This window comes from Argopecten irradians, chromosome 13 (genome assembly GCF_041381155.1).
Source record: "Argopecten irradians isolate NY chromosome 13, Ai_NY, whole genome shotgun sequence".
Taxonomy (NCBI): domain Eukaryota; kingdom Metazoa; phylum Mollusca; class Bivalvia; order Pectinida; family Pectinidae; genus Argopecten; species Argopecten irradians.
In genome coordinates this window covers 25,092,250-25,102,831 of record NC_091146.1, presented here as the reverse complement: position 1 = coordinate 25,102,831, position 10,582 = coordinate 25,092,250, and the positions used below count along the sequence as shown (strand labels likewise).

At 35.7% G+C, this 10,582-nt stretch overlaps 1 protein-coding gene across 1 annotated transcript; it reads right to left on the bottom strand.

Annotated features, from left to right (window-relative positions):
• Nucleotides 1-2,169: 2,169 nt before the first annotated feature.
• Nucleotides 2,170-10,379, bottom strand: LOC138306695 (uncharacterized). Its single transcript, XM_069247156.1, is given in 6 exon segments — nt 2,170-2,833; nt 2,835-4,945; nt 5,683-5,712; nt 6,291-6,545; nt 7,687-8,336; nt 10,160-10,379. Coding segments are annotated over 5 exon segments (3,351 nt in total). The 5' UTR covers nt 8,303-8,336; nt 10,160-10,379; the 3' UTR covers nt 2,170-2,494.
• Nucleotides 10,380-10,582: the final 203 nt, after the last annotated feature.

Sequence of the window (10,582 nt, the reverse complement as noted above, 5' to 3'; positions counted from 1 at the left end):
GAATCGTGTAAATATCAGTGAGCATTCGAATAACAGCGTATAGCTATAGGTACATGTGCAACATACCGCTCATCCTCGACACTCCAAGGCTTCCTATCACTTACGATCTCTAGAGATGGTAAGTGATCGGAACCCCTGGAGTATCGAGGATGCATACCGCTCGGATAAAAAACTTTTTCTATAGCTAGATCAGTTGATCACAAGCATCAGACTAGCAAGTCAGAAAGCCAGAGCTTTAAGTTGCAGCAATAATAATATTTCTTTTAAATCTAGCACTCATACAAAGCAATTTGAGGATGATTTCATATAGGTTTCAGCTGATCAAAAATGACAAAGATAGCGTATAGATGTATTTGGTTCAGACATATCTATCGGGGAAAATCTTTTTTTTATAATTTTATTTTTTTTTCAATCAATTTTATAAATACATGGACATATATTGACATGTAACTCACTCACTCACTATCATTCATTATTTTTATAGGAAGATATATATACCTTATATACATACATACTTGGTACACAACATATACACCTTTTCACACACCATCACACACTTGCACACCCACATACACACAGGGACATATAACCATATGATACAAATACAGACAGAAAGACATACAATAGAGACAGACACAGAGATATAGATAGACATAAAGATAAAAAAAAAGATAGAGAAAAAGAGAGAGATGGGGGGTGGATAAATTATTGTCATTATATACTATTAAAATATAAGTAAAAACGCAAATATTGTTTCAAATTTTGTTTCAAAGCCCCGGAGACAAAATATGTCAGAAACATATGAAAGATAAACAGAGAGGAGAAAAAAATAAATCAAATATACATTAATTATAGCAGAAAGAAAATCAAAGAGAAATTATAGAGAAAGAAAATAAATCAAATAGACATAATTATAGCAGAAAGAAAATAAATAAAATACATTATTTAGCAGAAGAAAAAATAATCATAATTATAGCAGAAAGTAAATAATCAAATATACATTAATTATAGAAAATAATCAAATATACATTAATTATAGAAAATAAATCAAATATACATTAATTATAGCAGAAGAAAATAAATCAAAAATATATTAATTTATAGCAAGGAAGAAAAAAATATCACAATATACATTAATTAATAGCAGCCATCAATTTCAATTAATAATAAGCAGAAAGAAAAATAAAAATCAAATATACCTTAATATATAGCAGAAAGAAAATAAATCAATATACATTGATTATAGCAGAAAGAAAATAAATCAATATACATTGATTATAGCAGAAAGAAAATAAATCAAATATACATTAATTATAGCAGAACAAGTTTTTTCCCATTTTTGCCATTCCTTTCGAAATTTTACTACATAAACATTATCTTTGTTATAAGCCAAACATTTTTGAACATTATGATAGTCTTGAATAGCATTAATTAGAGAATTTAAATTTAAAGATTTGTGAAGACAACGCATTTTATATATATATATTGTTTCACTATAATGAGTATTTCATTATCAATTCTACTATTTACATTTTGAAGGAGAAGTCCAAAAAGGAAAGATTCTTTATTGAAACTAAAAGAAATAAAAAGAGTGTCTAAAAGAGTTTCAAGACTCACAAGAAGTTCTTATTTACAATGTCAATAAAGATATTACAATAATATATATGTAAAACGCAAGCCTATACAAATTTATCATAATGACCGGGCGTTAGTTGACTATCATTGAGCACATACCATATAATGGTGTTAGAATTTATACGAGTTACCTCCCTTGTACCACAAAAAATCTAATTCCGACATAGGTATCCTTGAGTTGTAGACAGAAAATAAAAAATAATAACAGAAAAAAAACAGAAATTCTTGTTCGAGAACAAAATGACTGATTATAAATTTGTGAATTTTCTCCCGATTTTTTTTATGCCGCCAAGACAAGACAAGATAAAATAAAGAGAAAATAAAGATAAATAAGATAAAATAAGATAAATAAAAAAAAACGAGATTTATAAATCATTTAAATAGTTTATGAATTGCTTAAACATCGCCTTTAATTTTTTAATATATTTTAATTTAATTTATTTTTATCCAAAGTGAAATACATGTTTTCATCTCTACAGGAAACAAAAGAAATAAAAACCCAAACAGCTCTGCTACAATCGTCGTGTTTTTTAGTTTGTTTTTTTTTAATTTTTTGATTACTGCTATAAACATAAAATTTGAATAATTGTAGGAGAAAAAATATATTCATTTTTTTTAAAATATTCAGCTATGAACAAACGTGCCTATCGAACGGACCCGTGTGTACACTCGGACGTCGTCGAGGACACCCCTAGAGGCCCAGCTCGAAGTCGTTCGGTAAAATCGGGACCAAAAACTCGACAATGGATCGATTGTCCTCTGGAAAATACTTTATTTTATTTGTTTATGTATATATAATTGTTTAATATGATTTGTGATGATTATTTGTGTATACTTACAAGTGTGAATGATATCATATTTATTTAGAAAACACTCCCAGAAGATGGTCATACAAAGGGTTCCTCCCTCCCAGTCTCAGTCTCTCCGTCCTTTCCTTCGCCAAGTCTAAAACAGATTTCCCCTCCCCGTTCAGTATAGTTTTAATGTCGTAATTCTGTTTTAATGTTTCCGTGTGTTTCCTTACATGTCTCTCACACTCAATAAACCAGTCTACATCTGTTGTACATCCAGCTATATAATGTAGACAATGACGGCCGTCCCTATCTCTACACGCCGTCATGGCGGGGTAAGACCTACAAATATACAAACACAAATCCTTTTGTCCCCACATACAACTCACATGTAACACAGTCTCCCCCGTCACGGTTCACTAACTTACACATGTACTGACTACACTCACAATCTATATGTACCAAAGAACCGTCTACTCTCAGACATTGGTGTCTACACAAACATTTAAGTACAGTTTTTTCTACTGTCTGGAACACAGAACAGTTTCCTGTCCCCGCCGCCATATGGAGCGGTGTTTGTCCCCACTCATCAGTACCATGTACGAGGTCAGGGTAATCTTTACACAAGTCTGCTACTATAGATTCTCTCTGTAACAAACACGCCACATGTAGGACATTCCTACCGTACCCATCCCTCCATGTAGGAGTGACACCATACTGTCGTACTGTATTGTACAGGTCCATACTCCCTCTCCTCACCACATGTAACATCAATCTCCACCAATCTGTGTCCTTGTCAGGTTTGACCCCGACACTGAGCAGATACATACCACACTCTGATGATCCATACTCACATGCTTTATTTAACAATTTCTGTTTCATCTCATCATTCAAGTAAACAACAATTTCCTTGAGTATATCTAGATCTCCCTCACCAAACCCTCGACCTCTTGTAATCAATCTCCACCAATCTGTGTCCTTGTCAGGTTTGACCCCGACACTGAGCAGATACATAACACACTCTGATGATCCAGACTCACATGCTTCATTTAACAATTTCTGTTTCATCTCATCATTCAAGTAAACAACAATTTCCTTGAGTATATCTAGATCTCCCTCACCAAACACTCGACCTCTTGTAATCAATCTCCACCAATCTGTGTCCTCGTCAGGTTTCACACCATTTTTCAACAGATACAAAGCTAATTGAACTGATCCAGACAAACATGCTTTATTCAATATGTTAACTTTATTAACCTTTTTCTCATTCAAATACTTGTCAAATATCTCAACAAATACAGGATCTTTCCACACATCTAGAGAGCCAATCACAGTATCATACCACTCCATATCATACCACAACTTTACATCATAATCCTTCACACTCTCAAACTCTGGGAGCAAACGTTCACACAAATCATTGTAATGACCAGGTGATATGACAACCATGTCTGTAGATGTTTTTACAGTTGTTAGATAACTGAGAGCTTTCCTTGGACAATGTTTTATGTAGCCAACAGGTGTTTTCTTTCCATACAACAGAGCTACTGTGACAAATATAGAATCATGATCAAATCTGTACACTTCCTCACCAGACCAATATTTAACCTTCCTTACCAAAAATCCTAATAGCTTATCTAAACTCTCTCTTACAAAATCTACTTTCTCCACATACTCCCTTTTTGTCCTATCTTGACATTGAACCAGTTTAATCCTAAATGCTTGTTCTAACAATGTTTTGTTTACTTTGTCCCCATTTGGGTCTAAATCATTTACTTTTATTTCCCCATTATTGAGGAAGAGAAACAGAATGGCAGAACATTCTGGTAATTTTGACAGGGCATCTATGAAAAATTTAATTGGGTTTTCAAAAAAGTCAGTCCTCCTTTTCTGCAGTTCAACAGACTTGCAGAAAAGGTGGCAACATTGTGGGAATCCAATATGCAATTTACAACCTAGAATTTTTGTTATCTCTTTCTCATCCCATGAAAAGATTTTTGGTGTGTAAATTGCTAATAGTTGTTGTTGTTTTTCTTCTTTTATCTGGTACTTATCTGAGCTCAGATCTACAATATTTTCTTCTGTAAAAACTGTCTCTAGAGACTGTTCTGTCAAAGCATTAAATATTTCATTTCGAATAGTAATAAGTAAGATATTTGTCTGGTTTTGTTTATCAACAAAAAGTGTTTCTACATCCTTAAGCCTTTTGTTCCACTCTCCCTCATCTGATTTACTAATATCTTTCTGTCCGAATATGTCATCAATAATACAAACAAGATTAGAATTTGGAGCCAGTAACTTCAAATCCTTAATTTCATGAAGCTGAAGTGGTTTTCTGCACTGCTCCTCCTCCAATAGCCAATTCAAAAGTTGGAATGCGGTAGACGTTTTCCCATCCCCCGTGTTCCCCTTGATCACTAAAACTCTGTTCATTCGGAGCTTGTCTTGAGCATCATGGAAGGCTTTGGTTTCTAGAAATTTCTTTTCTTTTTCCATTCTGATCCTGTTAATAGTTGTTTCTGTATAAAATAGAAAACAGTTGCTTTTGTTTATCATATGTATATTTTCAATATTCCATTATATATAATATTATTACTACCACTGTCGTAATGACCTCCCCTGGACTATGTCAAGAACTGCAGACGGTCTAGGAAAAAACATGACCAAATTATGTATGCATATATTTCCTTTGCAGAATTTGTAGAGAGCAATGCCTAACTTCACAGTGTACCGTTATTTGATTCTTTTAACGTACATTTTGTACATTAAAGGACCAAACTACCAGCGCATCTGTTGTAACACACAGAGTCTTCAGTTTTTCTTTGACAAAGTCCAGGGGTGGATATATCAATATTGATAGCAACCCCTGGAATATCGAGGATGGTTCAAGTTTTGACTAGATTAACTATTAATTTTGTTAATTACATCGATTGCGAAATCTTCTTTTTATGGCTCTGTTCAAGTGTGCAAGGTATGTAAGAGTGAGAAGATTAAGGAACAGATTGACCACCTGATCAGACAGGTAATGCGGCTTTTCACATCCATACAGGAGATAGACCCCGCCGGCTAGGTGAAAGTCGAATGACCACTACACTACCCAATTACTATTAATCAGATTAACATACATTATACAGAACTTATTGTTGAGACAAGGACGTGTGTATTACTATAAAAGTCTGGGTAGTGGATATAATTATGTTGTTAACAGTGTATATCACATCCTACAACGATACACTGCCTAGTTGAGATGACTCACCTATCATTGGTTTAAGGTCGGGATGGATTTCTGTAAAAAAAAAAAAAAAAAAAAATAATATATATTTTAGTTGCAAAACATTCTATGTCATTCGATGTAAAGAAGGCTATGTGATTTTTTTCTTCTAGTCCTTTTCTTAAGAAAAAATGAATACACATAGATGTAAACTGAAACTCCACATCAATTATGCATAGCAACAATACACTTCCATTGCCACTTTTGTGGTTGGATTTGTTCTAAAATGAAGGACCATGAAGGCCCTACAAAGTTGTAGATGAAGAATATCACTTCAGTACATGATAATTCAGTAATGATTACAAAGTTTAAATGTCTAAATTCAAAATGACTGCCTATCAACCATGCTGGTTTATTATTAATCCTACAATGAATCCAACGAAAGACTACATATGAAATTTGAGACAAATACTTTTCGTAATTAATGAGTAAAAGCCGTAAAAACATCATTTATTACTGCCTGTATACCTAGAACAAATGTCAAAAAGTTATGTTCAATATACTGTCAGCAGACAGCTAACGGTTCAATAACTACATTGACTTTTGTGTCCAATCTTTATTGTTCAATATGTAATTTGAGTTATGGTTTTTACCTTTCGTCTTGGACTCTTGATTTGCTGTCATTGTTTTCTGCTGATTTTCCACAGTATCCAGCCTGGCTGTCATCGATTTCTGTTCGATTTCCATGGTATCCTGCCTGGCTGACATAGATTTCTGTTCGGTTTCCATGGTATCCTGCCTGGCTGACATAGATTTCTGTTCGGTTTCCATGGTATCCTGCCTGGCTGACATAGATTTCTGTTCGGTTTCCATGGTATCCTGCCTGGCTGACATAGATTTCTGTTCGGCTACATGTACCAAATTAAAAAAAGTCATCATTAACTTTTCTTTATGGTTTTAAATGATTATCTAATACTACATGTTTAGCCATACTGACCACATTTGTCCCCGTTCTTCAAGTGTCCAGGAATACTACCAAGGCAATAGAAGTGCTATTTATTGTTTAGTTTAGGAAAAGAAGACGTTTATATGAAAATATCAAAATTAAACCTTTTTGGCCCGCCCTTCAAGCCCCCAGAGGATCAGCCCCACCATTTGTACAATTTTGTATCACTAACCCATAAATTGCGACCTGTGGTTATGAAGAAGAATTAGATTGTTGACAGAGGGACAGACGACGGATGAAGGACGCCATGGTATCGTATTAATTCACTTGGTCCAAGGACAAAGGTGAGCTTATGCGATATCATGGCATCCTTCCTCCGTCGTCTGCCCGACCATTGGTATAATTTTGTATCACTACCCCATAAGTATGACACTAGAATTTGTTTTTATTAAATTCAGACCTGTGGTTATGAAGAAGAATTTGATTGTTGACGGACGGACGCTGGACGCCATGGTATCGCATAAGCTCACTTGGTCCTTGGGGCCAGGTTAGCTTACAATAAGGTAATAAACAGGACTTGATTGCATAAATATTTCTTTAATATTAACTTTCCAAGAATTATTTAAGGTAACACATCTAAGCTATGATATCCGTCTGTCGACCAAAGTGGAGCCACTATCAATGATATTTGAGACAGATCCCTTCAGATTTCTTTCTCATAAATAGCGATTATAATCTTCAGTTATCAAAATCCAAGATGGCAGTTTCTGTAAACCTCACCAACAGTTTCTGGTAGCCTAATGTATGTACCTTTATCCTTTTTTGAGTACGATTTTTCCTGAAGTAGATACAAAGCAACCGGATCCGGATCCCGTTACCATATATTGAAACTGCAATAGTTATGTCAACAGACCGGAAACGAGAACATACAGATTGATCTCCCCTTGATTGATGAAGAAGATCAACTAGTAGTGCCAAGTTTCATTAATATCTATTCATAACATTATAAGTAAGTGCTGATCACCTTGGAGTTTAATCGCAGAATTAATCATTACCTACTTTCATGCTTTTATATAGTATTTTATCTTACTCTACAAACTTACCTGTCAGGCCCTCAACAACAGCCTCAAATTCATCCCGCTGTTTTTTCAGTCTCTCTATTAACTCCTTCTCTGTGTCTGGGTCCATAGTCAGAGTCAGCAGGTTGTCTACTTCTCTGACATATGTATCTCCCGTCAGCGTGCCTTGATCTATTTCAGAGACACACTGACGGATGATGCCCCAGATACGATGGAAGTCAGTATCTGACAGAGACGCTTTTGGTAGGTGTCCATAAGCCTCATTCCTTTGGACCCTCAGCCTGTCAATATTGGCCGCCAGTGACCGGTCTGTAGCGTCTGGTTTCTTACCCCACCCCTTTGTATGAGGTGAAATGTTGATACCCTGGATGTTACGGACAAGGCTGTAAAGGAGGCTAAAGTCGAAATCTTTAAGGGTACCAAGAAACACATTGCCAGGTGGGTACAGAATCGACAACTGGCGGCTTATAAGCTTCTGTCTAAGATGATGTTTTTGGCTTTTGAGAATGGCATGGAGTCCAGGCGGAGGAATGTGGGTGTCCAGAACATCTCGCAGGACATCACTACAGACATCCAACACAAGTCGAGACAGACGGGCAAAATTGGTGGTCTCGGTTTGAGATGGGTATGTGCTGGCCATTTTCTAAGCTGTGCAGCCTTCCAGTATCACGAAGCTGAAAAAAAAAAAGAATATTTTATATCAGAGATTGTTAGGTGACATGTCTTTTTATTTCCGATTAAATAAGTTTTGAATAGTTGCATAATATTACGGCGAAACTGCTCTTGTTGTCTGTAAACATGCAAGTAAAATTGAGCCAAGTACGTCGATATATCTAAGTGTTACATGTTACAATAATATATATAATAACATCAGGTATATTGGTCTCAGTTTCGGTTATTGTTCAAAGGTCAACTGGACATTTCGCCTGATTTGATAACCTAGCATACAAATTCAAAACAAAACAAAAAAAAAGAAAAGAAATTGCCAGCATATCAGTCAAAGTATCATGTCTGTAGGTCTCTTAAATGCCAGATAAATATTTATTTTCAAAGTTTTAATATGTTTGATATCCGTGACCTTCATTGAAGGTTAAGTTCATTTATTTGCATAAATAGGCTACGATTGGTACATGCTAAAGATCAAACACATGTATCAGGCCTCCATTTATTGCTTATACCTTTTATTGGATTCTGTAGATTTGAATTACGTTCAACTATGATTTTGACCGAAGCACTTTATTATACCAAAACTGAATATCGACTTACGGAATATCGGAAGATACTGAAGTATAATTGTTTGAATAATGTGACATTCAACAAAGCCCTTCATCCAAACTGTTTTTTGTCAGTTGTAAATATGAGGTAGTGCTTGAACATTAGTAGTGACCGAGCATTAGTAGTGACAGAGCATTGGTAGTGACAGAGCATTGGTAGTGACCGAGCATTGGTAGTGACCGAGCATTGGTAGTGACCGAGCATTGGCATTGACAGAGCATTGGTAGTTACCGAGCATTGGTAGTGACCGAGCATAAGTAGAGACCAAGTATTGGAAGCGACCGAGCATTGGTAGTTACCGAGCATTGGTAGTGACCAAGTATTGGAAGTGACCAAGTATTGGAAGTGACCGAGCATTGGTAGTGACCAAGTATTGAAGTGACCAAGTATTGGAAGTGACCGAGCATTGGTAGTTAACGTGCACTAGTTGTGACTGAGCATTTGTAGTTACCGTGCACTAGTTGTGACCGAGCATTGGTAGTTACCGTGCACTAGTTGTGACTGAGCATTGGTAGTTACCGTGCACTAGTTGTGACTGAGCATTGGTAGTTACCGTGCACTAGTTGTGACTGAGCAATGGTTTAGTCACCAAGCATTGGTAGTGAATGTGTATTGATAGTGACTGAGCATTGGTAGTGGGCAAGCATAAGTAGTGACCAAGCATTGGAAGTGACCAAGCATTCATAGTGATTGAGAATTGGTAGTGACCAAATATTGGTAGGGAACAAATACTGGTAGTGATCAAGCATTGGAATTGACTGTGTATTGTTAGTGACTTGGTGCCTTTGGTGTATTAAAGTGACCACTGGTAGTGGGCAAGCATAAGTAGTGACCGAGCATTGGTAGTAACCAAGCATTAGTAGTGACCGATCATTAGTAGTGACCGAGCATTGAAGTGACCGAGCATTAGTAAGGTCCAAGCATTAGTAGTGTCCAAGCATTAGAAGTGTCGAAGCGTTGGTTGTGACCCCGCGTTTGTAGTGACCACACATTGGTAAATTAACTGAGAATCAGCTATGTCAGTTAATACATAATTGTGTTGCTTCATTAGCCATATACGTATCAGTGGTTTTGACCGAGTAATGGTAGTGACCTGGAATTATAGTGATTGAGCATGCAATTACTGTTTTCGTTTTTTTCATACATACCGAAAATTGTGTTGCTTTATTAGCTATCACTGTAACTAAAACGTATTATTTATGCTATCAGTGGTTTTACATACCTGTTATTTTTATAACCTCAGTAGGACAGGAGGTAACGTAGGAGGAACTCTAAATCAACAAACACAACAGAGGAGGGAAACAGTCGGAGGAGAAAAATAGTCGTCTAACAGATGATCAACCAGCTATGGTCTGTCTTCTCCATCATAATGCACTTCATACACGTAGTATTTACACCATCAACATCTGAAACGATTAAAGTAAATTACATTAGACAACAACATATATACCATTGGTACTTGTAAACATTAGGTCAAAAGGCTTAAATCTATAAACAACTTCTTGTCTTTGACTAAGATGCCTAGAGACCCAATAATGTGACTGCAAAATGCTATGACAAGAGCCCCAATAGGCCTTAACAGTCATCTGACTGTTAATATAATATGTAGTAGAACTGAAATACACAGTAAGTTGTATGTTTAACG